The sequence below is a fragment of the Prionailurus bengalensis genome, chromosome A1, assembly GCF_016509475.1.
Source record: "Prionailurus bengalensis isolate Pbe53 chromosome A1, Fcat_Pben_1.1_paternal_pri, whole genome shotgun sequence".
Taxonomy (NCBI): domain Eukaryota; kingdom Metazoa; phylum Chordata; class Mammalia; order Carnivora; family Felidae; genus Prionailurus; species Prionailurus bengalensis.
Window position 1 is genome coordinate 232,677,699 of NC_057343.1, and position 14,912 is coordinate 232,692,610.

Consider the following 14,912-nt stretch of genomic DNA (forward strand, 5'->3'; position numbering starts at 1 on the left):
GGGCTCGATCCCATGACCCTGAGACCATGACCTGAGCCAGACGCTCAACAGATGGAGCCACCAGGCACCCCTGCTTTTGTATCTGGATTAGTCAAAAATCAATTGTCCATATACGTATGAGTCTATTCCTGGGCTATCCTGAGCCATCAGACCAATGGATTTTAATTTAAGTTGATTTAATTTTTAAAAGGTGATATATATGTTTTCAGATGTAATACTGCTTCAAGAAACTACTACTTGTCAACTTTCGGCATAGTATCAAAGGATATCAAAAATTACCTGAAAATATACCTCCCTTTTCAAATTACCTGCGTGAAGCCAAATTTTCTTCATACACTTTAACCAAAACATATGGCAAGAGGAACTACAGAGGCAGAGATGTGAATCCAATTGTCTTGTAAGAATCCAGGCATAAAAGAGATTGGCAAAAAATTCAAACAATGATACTCTTCTCACTGAGGTTTTTGTCTTGGAAAATACATTTATCATAAAGTTATTTTTGTTAACATGCATTGTATTTAAAGTTCTGTTTTCATTTCTAACAGAGTAAAAAGATAACCCCTACATAAACAAAAGTCCTGGGGCACCTGGGTGGCTCAGTTGGTCGAGCGTCCGACTTCAGCTCAGGTCACGATCTTGCGGTCCGTGAGTTCGAGCCCCGCGTCGGGCTCTGGGCTGACGGCTCAGAGCCTGGAGCCCGCTTCCGATTCTGTGTCTCCCTCTCTCTCTGCCCCTCCCCCGTTCATGCTCTGTCTCTCTCTGTCCCAAAAATAAATAAAGGTTGAAAAAAAAAATTAAAAAAAATAAATAAATAAACGCTAATAAAAAAATTAAAAAATAAATAAAAACTAAATAAACAAAAGCCCTATGGGTCCTCAGTATTTAAAAGTGTAAAAGGAGGGGCACCTGGGTGGTTCAGTCAGTTAAGCGTTCAACTCTTGATTTCGCTCAGGTCACGATTCCAGGTCATGGGATTGAGCCTCTGCTTGAGATTCTCTCTCTCTCATGGGGCACCTGGATGGCTCAGTCGATTAAGCGTCCGACTTCGGCTCAGGTCATGATCTCGGAGTTCACAAGTTCGAGCCCCGCATCAGGCTCTGTGCTGACAGCTCAGAGCCTGGAGCCTGCTTCGGATTCTGTGTCTCCCTCTCTCTCTGCCCTTCCCTGCTTGTGCTCTTGCTCCCTCTCTCTCTCTCTCAAAAATACATAAAAACATTAAACACACACACACACTCTCTCTCTCTCTCTCTCTGTCCCTCTCTCCTGATCACTCTCTCTAAAATTAAAAAAGAAAAAAAAAAGTGTAAAGGAATCCTAAGTCCAATGGTCTACAAACTATTCCATTTAATAAAAGTGCCTCTGAGGAACTTTGAAATGGCTAAGAATGGGGGAATTCAATATTTGATAAATGGGGAAGAAAGAGACAAGGAACCTCCAAATCTTCTATCTCAAAAGTGCTATAATAGAATTACACACTAAAAATACTAAATTTGATTGTATACAAATTATACCTTATTAACCTATCAGTACAGAATACACAAGTGGAAGCAGGGAAGTGAGAGAGAAAAGTAGAAAAGACATTGTAATTAAGTTCAGTTATAAGAAATAAGTGTACAGAAAATGTTCCATGTCTTCCAAGCCTTCAAGAATTTATGCCTGTTATGGACTCAATTGTGTTGTTTCCACCAGCTCTACCAAAATTCATAAACTGACGTCCTAATACCTAGAACCTCAGAATGACTGTATTTCTAGACAGGGTATTTAAGGAGATAATTAAGTTAAAAAATAAGATCATTCGGATGGGCCCTAAGTCAACATGAGTGGTGCCTCTGTAAAAACAAGATTAGGGCACAAACATGCAAAGAGAGAAAACCATACAGAAGGCACAAGAAGAAGACACAAATCTGCAAGCAAGGAGAGAAGCCTCAGAAGAAACCAGCCCTGCAGACACCTTGGTATCAAACTTCTGGTCTCCAGAACTGTGAGAAAATAACCCTCTATTAAGTCACCCAGTCTGTGATCCTTTGTTATGGCACCTGTTGAAAATACAATATCCAAAACTGAATTCATCTCTTCCCATTCAGAGCTAATGAAACTACACCAGAAATCATTCTTAAATCTTCCTTCCTGTATCACCTCATCAATCACTATTTTCTATTAATTCTACCCTGATCTGTTTCTTCTTTCTCATTCTTTCCATTTCCACTGCCTGAATTTAAACCCCTATATAATATCTTGCCCAGCCCACTGCAGTAGCATTCTAAAATATAGTCTGAATTAATCAGTTTTCCCTTGGGGTCTTACTTCCTGTTACCTTTTTAAGAACACTCTCCATTCTGCCTGTATTATACTAAAAATAAGCAATCTTCAGGTCCTTACAGGAGAGAAGTAAAGCCCAACTAAAATAAGCCTGGTCAGGAAGAGGATACCCAGGTAGTTCAACATTAATCACTCACAGCATTCCAGCCCAGAAGATATTCTAGTTCAACAATGGAGGAAACAACTTTTGGGATGTCTGCCTTGAATCGAGAATGGACACTGACAGCCATGACTTTTATTCTTTTCCTTTTTATTGAACTATAACTGACATATAACATTACTTTTGAGTGTATGACATAAAGATTCAATATATGTAACATGTGAAATGACCACCGTAACTCTAGTTAAGTCCATCACTACACGTAATTTTTTTCTTGTGATAAGAACTTTTAAGATCTACTCTGTTCACAACTTTCACACATATAACATAGTACTGACTGTTGCTATGGGGCTGTATACTACATCTCCAGGACTTGTAACTGCTGGTTTGTAGCTTTGGGCATGATTTTTACTTTTCCATCATCTTTCCCACCATCACACAGCCACCTGGATCATGGGTAGGTACCTGATCCCACACGGGCCAATCAGATTCTAGCTCCCAGAAATTTGTATTTAAGATTAAGTTGATGAGGAAAGAGATCTATTCACAGAAATTGCCATGGACACAATGGCAAGACAATTTATGCCTCACCTCTGCTCAAAAGCCTCCCTATCTCACAACAGTAGAAGTCAAGTCCTACATACCCGTTCTGCTTCTACACTGGTCCCATGATCTCTGACCTCATGTTTTACTTACTGTTCCCCCAACTCATTCACTCCACTGTAGCTACACTGGTCTCCTGACACACTCCCATCTTAGAGAGTTCACACTGGCTATTCTCTCTGCCTAGAATTCTCTGTGCACAGAGTATTTGCGTATCCAACTCCCTCTCTTCGCTCCTTCTCAGTGAGGCCTTCCTTCACTGCCATAGTTAAAACTGAAATCCCGTCCTCCCACCCTGGCACACCTTATTCCCTCCAGATTTACTCTTCTCCACAACATTTATAACCTTCCAGCTATGCCATATAATTTATTTTCTGTCATCCCTTCCTCCCCTACCAAGCCAAAAGCAAGAATGTAAACTCTATGAAATGAGGGATTTTGTCTATTTTGTTCTCTGCCTAGCCCAAGCGCATAAAATAGTGCCTGGCTTCTAACAGGTGCTCAAATAAACATTTGTCAAATAAGTGCATGTCTGCTTGGTGATAAGCCTGCCAATGCAGTGAAAGCTGATCTGCGGTGAGAAGAATGAAGCAGACTTGTCTGGAGGCAGAGATGAAAGACCATGTGGTTCTAGAAAGATGGTAACTAGCTGTCTGGTTCTGACAACTTCCCATACTTCTAACTCCTTTCTTCCAAATCTATGTCATCTCAAGTGTTTGCCATAGTAAATATGTAACACGATCGACTGCAATACACTTTCAAATTTATACCCTCCCAATGTTTCACAAAGCATATAAAATAATTGCTTTGGCATTCCATAAACAAATTGCTTATAAGATTTTGAACTGTGTTCTGCTAGCATAAGTAGTAATTTAGCAAAATAAAAAAATCGGGTCTGTATCACTGGACCGAAATGATAACACTCTACTATGGCAAAATGTATTTAGTATCTTTATGAGGGTTTCATACATCAATACTTGCTTCCAACATCCATTCCAACAGCGTGGTGTTTTTCCTTTTAAGAAATGTATATCCTTGAGGGGCCGTGTCAGTTAAGTGTGCGACTTTGGCTCATGTCATGATCTCATGGGTTCATGAATTCGAGCCCTGTATCAGGCTCTCTGATGTCAGCGTGGACACCGCTTTGGATACTCTGTGCCCCTTCTCTTCTCTCTCTGCCCCTCCCCCGCTGGTTCTCTCTCTCTAAATAAACATTTTTTTTTTAATGTATATCCTTGAGCAAAAGACATATATATATTTTTTGAAACCAAAAAATCTCAGTGCATTGCAGGATCAGACTCCTAATCCATAAAATGAGGAAGCTGTGTATCTAAGGTATCCTCTTACATTTAAAGACTTGATGATAGCAGTTTACATAACGTATCTCCACTCATACAAAATACATACAAAAAACAATATGAATGACTCACACATCCTCTGTTATGAAACTAGATCATAAACCTGTTGATTTTACAAAAACAAAATTTAATACCCCAAACACTTTTTAGAGATCTTTAAAATCTAGCAAACACTTATTATGAAGGGCCAAAATCCATCTAGCAAATTATCTGTTTTCTAACAGACTTTAGTACTGTTTACCACAAATACAAAACATTCTGAGCATTACAACATCATCTGTGATACCCTAGAGGAAAGCGACATGCCTTTTTAAAATTTTTTTTAACTTTATTTATTTTTGAGACAGAGAGAGACAGAGCATGAACAGGGGAGGGGCAGAGAGAGAGGGAGACACAGAATCCGAAACAGGCTTCAGGCTCTGAGCTGTCAGCACACAGCCCGACGCGGGGCTCGAACTCACGGACCGTGAGATCGTGACCTGAGCCGAAGTCGGATGCTTAACCAACCAAGCCACCCAGGCACCCCTCGACATGCCATTTTTAAAGGAGGGAAGAGTTACACACTGTTTAGTTGGTATTTTAATTACATTCTTCATCTTTGCTCAGATTAACATACTAAAAATAGAAAAGTAAACATTATCAGTGTTTTTAATAATAAATGACAATTTTTAAAAATTTAATTTTCTTTACATTTTTTGGGTAATTTTCTTTCATTTTTACTGTGCCCTACAGAAAAACTGTTTCTTTTATAGTCAGATTAAAAAAAAAAAACACCCAAATGCATTTTAAGAAATAATCTGTAATAACTAGTTTAGCAAATAGAGCAGTTGTTTCCAAGCTTTTTTTCACTTTATCATGAAATAATTCTCTATAACCCTCTCTTTCCTTTCAATGTTTTTCCAAGTTAAATTTAAATTAATTTTGAAATTTTCAGAAGATTTCTGATTTGGAATTTAGCAAAGTGAGCAGGAGAAGTACTAAAATTCACTTTCATTTCATGACTAATAGCTTCATAAAACAAATGCCCAAAAAAAGGTTCTGTCAAAATATGTAAATGATTCATCCTATAAAGGGAGTGACAAAAATAAGTTATTTATTATCTATTTTAACCACAGGGTCTAACAGACCTGAGTCTGAATCGTACCCCTGATACGCGCTATCTAGATGACCCTGGGCAAGTCACGTAATCATACCAACCCGACCCCTCACCTCAAACCCCCCCACACACTCCCCCTTTCCTCTCTGTAAAGAGTGGATACCCTAAAAATGTGGAGAGAATTAAAGAAGATGTGTATAAAGTGTTCAGTAAACACATGCCACACACACGTACTCAATACTAGTTATTTCAATAAGAAACAGTGTTCAAGTCAGTAAATAAAAATCATTTATGCCTTACCCTGATTATAATTTTACAAGGAAAAACAATGTTGAAGCACTAGAAGTACGTTGAAAATCATCCTTTCACGATTCCATATAAACCTCCAGATTCTGCAATTCCTGATTTACCACTAACTATAGCACCATAAGTGTAGGCAAGTACTAAGCGCCCAGGCTCAAAGAATGGAATTTAGGGTTGCCAGCACACATCGAGTGATAAAGAAATAAATACGTGCCTTACTAGATTGAGTCATTAAAATGTGAATCCGAAATGACGTAAAATCTTTGCAGATGGAAATTCACACACAAGGACCATCTGTCAAAAACAAAGTAATTCCTAACCTCTCAGCAGCTTTACTATTTTTTTCCAAGGGAATCTCCTGTGGCGACTAGCTTCACTCACTGGGTGTAATAAACACAACGGAGACATAATGGAAGGAAACGTCGATTGGTAATCAGAATATCTGGGCTAAAAATCTCTTACAAGTGTGTGAAACGTGGACCAGCTGTTAAAACAACTAAGCCTGAATTTCCACACCTATACCTACCTACTCCACCGGACACTATGAGGATCAAACGTAAAGGCACGTGGGTGTGCTCCGTAAGCCATCACACACAAATGTCATTACAGCCTAGGTTCTTATTATCCAATGAAAGATTTATTTAAGAAATGATAAGTCAAGTTCAACCAATTCTTCACATACACTAAGATCTTAAACTTTTTATCACTATTGCATGCCATGGCAGTGCTCCACGATTTTCATCCAAAACCACCCAAATCGCAATCCATTAAGGCTGCAAGACATATCCCCACATAAAGCCAATCAACGCATCAGGGCATCTTCACTGATAACCAAACCATCAAGAAACAGGATAATGTAGTAATTTCCTCTACAGACACACTAAATTATTTGGTCGATTCTAAAAAGATAAAACCGCTTGAACGTGAACCCACCCTACCCTTCGGTGGATAAGCAAATGCATTTCCATACCCCTCGATGTCTATACCTTATGTATTCAGTTTACACGGGTTAACAAACAGCCGTATCCCAAACACACACTCACAAAACAAAGCACACAAACCCCCGCTTGCTGGTGTCAAGGATTGGACACAAAATAAACTACACCGAAACAAAAGAATTCCAAACAATCTCCCTCCTCCTAATAACCTCGCTGGACCTTACTCTTCCACGCTTAGTAAACAAAGTATTTGGGGGCAGGGACGCACAGGGCAAGGTTCTTAAATAGGGGTCAGTCAACCGCACTCAGCCGTCACCTGGCGGGGCATTTTTCGCGAAGTTTCAGAGTCAACAAAGAAGTTTTGTCGTCAGGGGATAGGGCCTGTACAGCAATAGGCGAAACGACAATAAGGAAGACAAAACCGAGTGGGGGATGGGCGTGGAATACGCCCCCGTACTTCGGGCGGCGACCACTGCAGGTCCCCCGGGGACGTGGGGGGGGGGGGGGGATGGAGAGGCAGGGAGGCCGCGCCAGCCCGGAGCCCCGCAGCCCCGCGCCCCCGGCGGGTTCCCGCCCCCCGCGCGCACGGGCGGGAAACGGTGGGGGGCGCCGAGGGGTCACCTTCGGCTCCCCGCCCCCCCCCCCCCCCCCCGCTCCGCGCGGTCCGCCGCCCCTCGAGCCGGCTCCTCGGCGGGCAAACGGCCCGGGCGCTGGCCCCGCCGGTCGCCGCGCTCCCCCGCCCCGAGGGGAGGCGCCCCCGCCGCGCCGCCCGGGCCCGTCGCCCGTCTCGGGCGCCGCGACCAGAGCGCGGGCCTGGCCCGAACCCAGACGCCGGTGCAAGGGCGCGGGCGCCGCCGCTTACCTTCCTCGGCGGTGTCCATCTTGTCTGGGGGGGCGGCGGTGACGCAGCCGCGAGGCACCCGCGGCCGGGGCCGGAGCCTTCCGGCCCGGGCGGGGAGGGAGGGAGGGAGGGGGAGGAGGGAGGAGGGAGCGGAGCCGGGCCGGGCAGGTGCGTGTGCTCAGGTGCGAGAGAGGAAACGAGAGGAAGGAGAGAGGGGGAGAGGGAGAGGGAGACAGGCTGACAGAAAGCGGCCGCGAGAGGGGAGGGGGAGGGGCGGGGAGATCGGGGCGGAGGGGCCTGGGCGGGGCGCCGGGCGGAAGGGGCGGGAGCGCCCCCCAACGACGCGCGCCGTCACTTCCGCCGCCGGCGGCCTCCGGGACGGTGAGGGTCGGGCGCGGGCGGGGCTGCGAGTGCCCGGGCTCCGGGCCACCTGGGTCTCGTCGTGGGCGGCGTGGCTGAAACCTAAGCAGGAGCCGAACTCTGGTGGCACCGAGGGCGGCGACAAAAAAGGAACAGAGCCGGGGGGGCGGGGCAGCGTGAGCGAGCGCAGCGCGGACCGGACCGCGGTGCACAACAGAGGCTCGTTGCTGGGTGGCTTAAGGATCCTCTGGGTGAAAGAAAACACAGGTTCTGCGCCCCCTCTCCCGCCACGAGACTCTAGTGCCGTGTGTCTGGAGTGGGCCCAGGAGATGCACTTTTGTTCGGCACCCGGGTGGCTGTGATGCACGTTTTGAGGAAACGGTGCAACATCACTGAAATGTGAGAAGACGCTCGCTAACTTTACCAAAATTCCCCCCGGGGATACTCATGCATTTTGGTTGGAAGGACTTCAATAACCCACTGAGGCTGAGGATTGAGACATCCGCCTCTAATAGAGATCGCTTCGGTTGCGAACAGGCCTTCCTGTGCGGAGTTCAGGACGCCTACCGGGCCGGAGCCGAACTGCCTCGGCCTTAGGAGCGGCTGACCTCTGCCTCCGTCAGTACTCCACACCATGAGCTTGCCTTTTTCTTTAAGTGAAGCTCTGCTTACAAAATACAGATTAGAAAGGCCAGTGCCTTAGGATCGCCTGAGTAGAAGCAGAGATGCCTCTAACCCCAAAGAAAAGCATTTTAAACAATATACAGATGATTTGCAGAAATAGATTCAAGAATGCTAGCAATCTCTTTTACATCTGCGTGACTGAAGGCATTGGGAAGACCTCCCCCCCCCCCTTTCTGAATCAGAATGAGATTTAGAGTAAAAATAGTGAAATGGAGTCCTCCAAAAAGAGAACAACCCTTAAAGACCGATGTCACTGACTTGACTGATCTTACTCATGTTACCCAATGTAGGAAAGCCAATTCTTGACACCATAATGGAGACCCGCTGATTTCAAGGACTGAGCTTGAGAACTGATCCCATTTAAGTCTTCCTTTAACTATGTTTTGACTATCTCCCAAGAAACTGAATTTGAAGGAGGCTCATTCCCCAGCCCCTATCCCTCACCTAACCCTAATATGAGCTCACGTGCCTGTAAGGCCTGTAGCAGAGCACTTCTCACTGAGCTGAGACCGGAGGCCCAGTTCAGGATCACCAAACCCAGTCTTGCGTTGTATGGCAAGGATTCTGTGAGACAGACATTGAGACTTGCTCACAGAAGTACGGGTTATGTACCGCAGTGAAGGCATCTGCATGACCAGATGGTCGGGGTGGTTAGCATCACCAGTGATGGGACAGATGGACATGATGAGAAATCAAAACCTGCCGACAAGGCACGCCTGCATCTGGGCATGAGGAAACACCAGACGAACCCAGGCTGAGGGGCATCCTACAGAATATAAGGCCTATACTGTCAGGACAAGAAAATGAGGAGACGTTTCAGATTGGAGGAGACCAAAGAGACACGACAACTACATGCAATGTGTGTTTCTGGATGAGGTCCCACACCAGAAAACGCAAAAAGGTATTTTGGGGACAATTGGCAAAATTGAAATTTGAGTAAGGTCTTTGGAGGTTAGTGTTGCATCCGTGTTGATTTCCCGACTTTTTCAGAGATCTGTGTTTAGGGAAATACACACTAGAGCATTTAGGTTTGAGGTAGGATTAGGTTTGAAGCTTATAGTCAAATCGTTTAGAAAAAAAGACTGTATATCCGTGTGTGTGTGTGTGTGTGCATGGGTGTGCACGTGCGTACGTGCACACGTGTGTATCCAGAGAAAGCAGGTGTGTGTGTATCCGAGAGAAAGGGAGAAGTTAAAAGTTGCTGAAGCTGGGTGAAGTTAATATGAAAGTTGTCTGTACTGCATTTGCAACTTTTCTGTGACTTTGAAATTATTCTGAAATCATTTTTTAAAGGCAAAATTGGTAAGTGCAGATGGAACTCCAGAGCAGCAGTTCTCAAATTTGGGGATCGGTCATAAACACTTCTGACAACCTGATAAAATCTATGGACTTTTTTCCCGGAAAAATTCCACAGGCACAAAACATTGCATAAAATTTCAGGGTGTAGTTCATGGATGCCTTCAAGTCCATGCGTAAATTCCTGGTTAAAATAACCTCTCAGTTAGGGGCACCTGGGTGGCTTAGTCAGTTGGGCGTCTGACTTCATTCAGCTCAGGTCATGATCTCACAGTTTGTGAGTTCAACCCCCGCACTGGGCTCTGTGCTGACAGCTCAGAGCCTGGAGCCTGCTTCGGATTCTGTGTCTCCTCCTTTCTCTGCCCTTCCCCCACTCACACTTTGTCTCTTTCTCTCTCTCTTTCAAAAATAAATAAACATTAAAAAAAATTTTTTTTGATAACCTCAGTTAAAGTATTCAGAAAAATAATAACATCCATTTCATTTTCCGAGGATATAGCAGGCTAGGTTATTTAAGCCAACAGTTGAAAATGCTAGATAAAAATATAAAAGACATATTCTTACATGTTGAGTAAAACAGTAAAGCAATTACTGGACCAAAATCTGAGGAGAGGAGGAAAATGGAACCTGGAAATTGCTTTTGCTCTGCTGAGCCAGGCAGATATGAATTTGTGTTTTGACAGCAAGAAGAATAATTTTGGAAGCCCAGAACCTGACCAGCCTGAGGCTCTGTTAAGGGACCTTCCACCAGGATTCTCCCCAAGGCCCATAGGGCTGCTGTCTCTGGGGAACAGTGGGCCAGAAATAAATCTGAATCCTCTCTAAGACATCTAGGAAAAGTTGTCTGCTGATGATACCCATGAACCAACCCCGGCATGGATTGCACCCCAAACTCCCATCACCCCAGTGACCAAATAATCTCTGACAGTGAATTCAGTTCAAAATGGTCTTGGACCACTGGGAGCCCTAAGCACCTGAAAGAAGTAAATGCTGATTCTTCTAGGGGAATGCACTGCTTCCTAGCTGTCTTGGTCGGCTAGGACTCCCATAAAAGAAGACCATAGATGGGGTAGCTTAAACAACCGAAATTTACTCTGTCATGGTCCTGGAGGCTGAGAGTACAAGGTCAAGATGCCATCAAGATTGGTTTCTCCGGAGGCCTCTCCCCTTGGCTTGCAGACGGACGCCTTCTTGTTGCATCCTTACACGGCCTTGTTTCTGTGTGTGCACGCCCCTGGTGTGTCTTCCCCTTCTTACAAGGACTGGGGTCCTACTCGATTAGGGGCCTTCCCTTCTGACACCATTCAATCTCAATTACCTCCTCAAAACCTCTGTCTCCTAATACCGTCACACCGAGAGCTAGGGTTTCAAAAGTGAACCTTAGAAGGACACGGTTCCGTCCATAACGTCATCCCTCAAAGAACGTCCACGAGTAAATGTACAAGGACAATGAACTGCACACAGTAAACATAACCAAATATTTGTGTGTGTAGCTATGCATACATATGTCACAAGCTACCTTGAGCAAGAATTTACGTGACAGCAGAAACCACCCTGTAAACACCTCGGGTATGGAAATCCCTAGACGCACAGATTACAAAGAAACTACACTTACTATGGCATTCTGAAAAGAGTGATAAAACACTTATTTTAAAATGTTAAGTTTATAGTGCCTGGGTGGTTCAGTTGGTTAAGCGTCTGACTCTTGATTTCAGCTCAGGCCGTGATCTCACGGTCTGTGAGTCTGAGCCCTGTGTCGGGCTCCGTGCTGAGGGTGCTAGACCCTCTTTGGGATTCTCCCTCTCCCTCTCTCTCTGCCTCTCCTCTGCTCATGCGCTCTCTCTCTCCCTCTCTCTCTCTCTCAAAAAGTAAATAAATGAACTTCAAAAAATAAAATAAAATGTTAATGCTATAACAGAATTACATCTTTTGCCACCATTTAAACCTAAACTGATAATGTTTATTTATTGAGAAATAAAGGTACGCATAATTTTTTAGGATGTGCGCAAGCAAAATCTTTAGAGAACTCTGCACTCGTGTATGAATGAGGCTACATCTGTCCTTGTGCACATGGAGGTCTGTCACCTGTGGTCCTTCACAGTTGTGGTCTCCTTTCATTCACTGATGTATCCCTGAGGTCAATACAGGCCTCGACATGTAGCAACATGTCAATAAATATTGGCTGAATAAATTAAGCATAAACTTCCAGGACATCCTTTGGATGCTGGAATAGTACATGTGTATTAAAGCCTTTCTTAGGAAGAGATAAGTTCATATCATAGCCACAATATTAAATGAGCAACAATGATACATTACATTTAGTGTGTCTGTACCTTTATATCTGCATTTCTTGGTTGTAATAAATCCGATTTCAATACCTCATGCAGCTGTTCTCAATGAGGATATACATTGAGTTGAATCAACTCATCAAAATGGCGGGCACCTGGGTGGCTCAGTCGGTTGAGCATCTGACTCTTGATTTCAGCTTGGGTCATGATTCCAGGGTCATGCTTGCGCTCCCTGCTTGCGCTCTCTCTCTCCAATTAAAAAAATTTTATATATATTTTAAAAAATCATCAAAATGGAGTACCAAGTGTTTCTTATTCATGGCATGTTTGGATACAAAAATCACATAAAAATCACGATTTAAGTCAGAAGTTTGCTGAGATGAAGGCCTTCAAGATCACATTTCCTTTTTTCTCCACTCTTTCATTATGAAAATTTTCAAACATACAGAAAAGGTGAAGAAATAGTACAATGAGCAGCTATATGTCCTGTTTGAACAACTTTGTCTGAACAACTCTGCCCCTGAGCATGTTAGGACTGTATCTTCTAGAGTTAGGATAATCTCCTTTAGGGGCACCTGGGTGGTTCAGTCGGTTAAGCGTCCGACTTCAGCTCAGGTCATGATCTCATGGATCGTGAGTTCGAGCCTCACATTGAGCTGACAACTGAGGCTGGAGCCTGCTTCACATTCTGTCTCCCTCCCCCTGCTTGTGCTCTGTCTCTCTCTCTCTCTCTCTCTCTCTCTCTCTCTCAAATATAAATAAACATTAAAAAAAAAGAAAAAGAAGAATCTCTTTTAAAACCATTAGCACCCCATAATAATACCTAGAACCTGAAGGTTCTGTAATTGTCCCAGGAATGTCTTTTACAGTTTTGCTTTGAAAAAAAAAAAAAGTGTGTAACATAAGCATCCAATCCAGCCTCCTTCATTGCCATAGGTTTAAGTCTGTGTGGTCATCGCCCTTATTCTAAAACAGTCCTGTACGCTTTGTTTTCTGACGACATGTCTGTTGGCAGATCATAGGACAGCTGTTAATACAAAGTCTCTCATTCTAGATTTGTCTGATTGCTTCTGGCTGTCATGTAATCTGTTCCGCTAGGCTGTCTGTATCACATAAACTGGAAGTTAGCCTAGAGGCTTGATTTGATCCGGGATAAACATTTCTTTAAAAAGAATATTTGATAGGTGGTGTGGCAGCACACAGGGAGGCCAGAAAGTCAGGTTGAACCACTCCCAATGTTGCTGAGTTTGATCACTTCATTAAGGTGATGGCTAAGTCTCACCATCTACTCATGATCTGTCGAGCAATGCTTGAAAGTCACAGGCCTTCAGATCCTTTCATTCACATCTTCCTACTAAGTGGGACAGCTAGGTTTTAAAATTCTTTTTAAATTTGAAATTGCATGTTATCATTAAAAACATTGATATTCAGGGGTGCCTGGGGTGGCTCAGTCGGTTAAGCATCTGACTCTTGGTTTCAGCTCAGGTTACGATCTCACAGTTTTGTAGTTCGAGCCCTGCGTCTAGCTCTGTGCTGGCAGCCCAGAGCCTGTTTGGGCTTCTCTCTCTCTCCTTCTCTGTCTACCCCTTTCCCACTCACGCTGTCTCTGTCTCTCTCAAATAAATAAATAAAGTTTTAAAAAAATGAAAACATTGATGTTCATAATAACAAGTGTATTTTACAAACCTTCTAGGCTCTTTATCACAAAATTCTCCCTTGATTTTTCCCGTGAAATAAAACCTTGTTCTAATTGTGTCAATCTCCTAATTCTTGCAAAAAAAAAAAAAAAAGAAAGAAAGAAAGAAAGAGGTGTGGGGTGGGGAGAGAGAGGGAGGGCAGAAGAAACAGAGGAAAGAAAAGAAAGAAAGGGAAAGATCACTGTTGACTCCTACTGGTCTTCCTGAGTGTGTCAGGGCCCTGAGTGCTCATCCGTGTGAAATAGGCTGGGCCTAGAGAGTTCCTCCTGCAGAAACCAAAGGAGGGAAAGAAGCTAGGAACCCCTTCTGAGCCACTTAGAAATTCAGATTGAGTTGCCGCATTTCTGACCTTACTACTCAATAAAGCCAGACAAAAGAAACCTTTTATTTAATGCCGATGGACACAAAAGATCACCCATAAACAAGGCAAGTTCCCAATTATTGTGAAAGGGAAGGGCATGGGAAGGGCCGTAGCAATGCAGCACAACCAAGGATTCTGTATCTCTGCTGCGACATCAAAGGAAGATCAGTAAGTCCTGGGCAACACGGCTGAATCCTGGGCTGAAGTAAAACATCAGCAGATGAGAGGATGCCTAGCAGGGATCAGAGCCCATTAGAGTCAGCAGTTGGCCCCAGCCCTGGGATTGCAAATAGGGTCAGAAATGAAGAATAATCTGGCATCGGCTCACCCTGCCAACCAGAGGAAACACAGTGCAAACACATACCCTCCAACTCCTGTGTAATAGATCTCTTTCCCAGAGCAAAGATGAGTTGTAAAAGGGTTGCAGGCAAGTTGGCAAGTATTAGACTTCTCTACTGTTGGATTTCTGGGTGACTTTAATCTATGAAAGCGTGTTGAGGATTTACAAAAAGGGAATGTCACCAGTGATGTCCACATATCCTTGGCCATGAACCCTTCCCTAAAAGGCCATCTCATGTGGCTAGAGTACCCGAGTATGCACTCTGCAAAACGCTGAACCACAAAAGTCCGAGGGACCCCAAGGATAAATGAAGCAAGATATCCACCCT

The 14,912-nt window shown here is 44.0% G+C and overlaps 1 protein-coding gene across 2 annotated transcripts in view; it reads right to left on the bottom strand.

The window, feature by feature from the left end:
- The window catches only part of MARCHF6 (membrane associated ring-CH-type finger 6), a 77,102-nt gene extending 69,246 nt beyond the window's left edge, over positions 1–7,856 (bottom strand). The window contains exon 1 of one of the 2 annotated variants that reach the window (XM_043601039.1): positions 7,580–7,856. In XM_043601039.1, the coding sequence (XP_043456974.1) occupies positions 7,580–7,598 (19 nt within the window). In that variant the 5' untranslated portion in view covers positions 7,599–7,856. The remainder of the gene's footprint in view (positions 1–7,579) is intronic. The other variant, XM_043601033.1, reaches the window with a different exon arrangement.
- Positions 7,857–14,912: the final 7,056 nt, after the last annotated feature.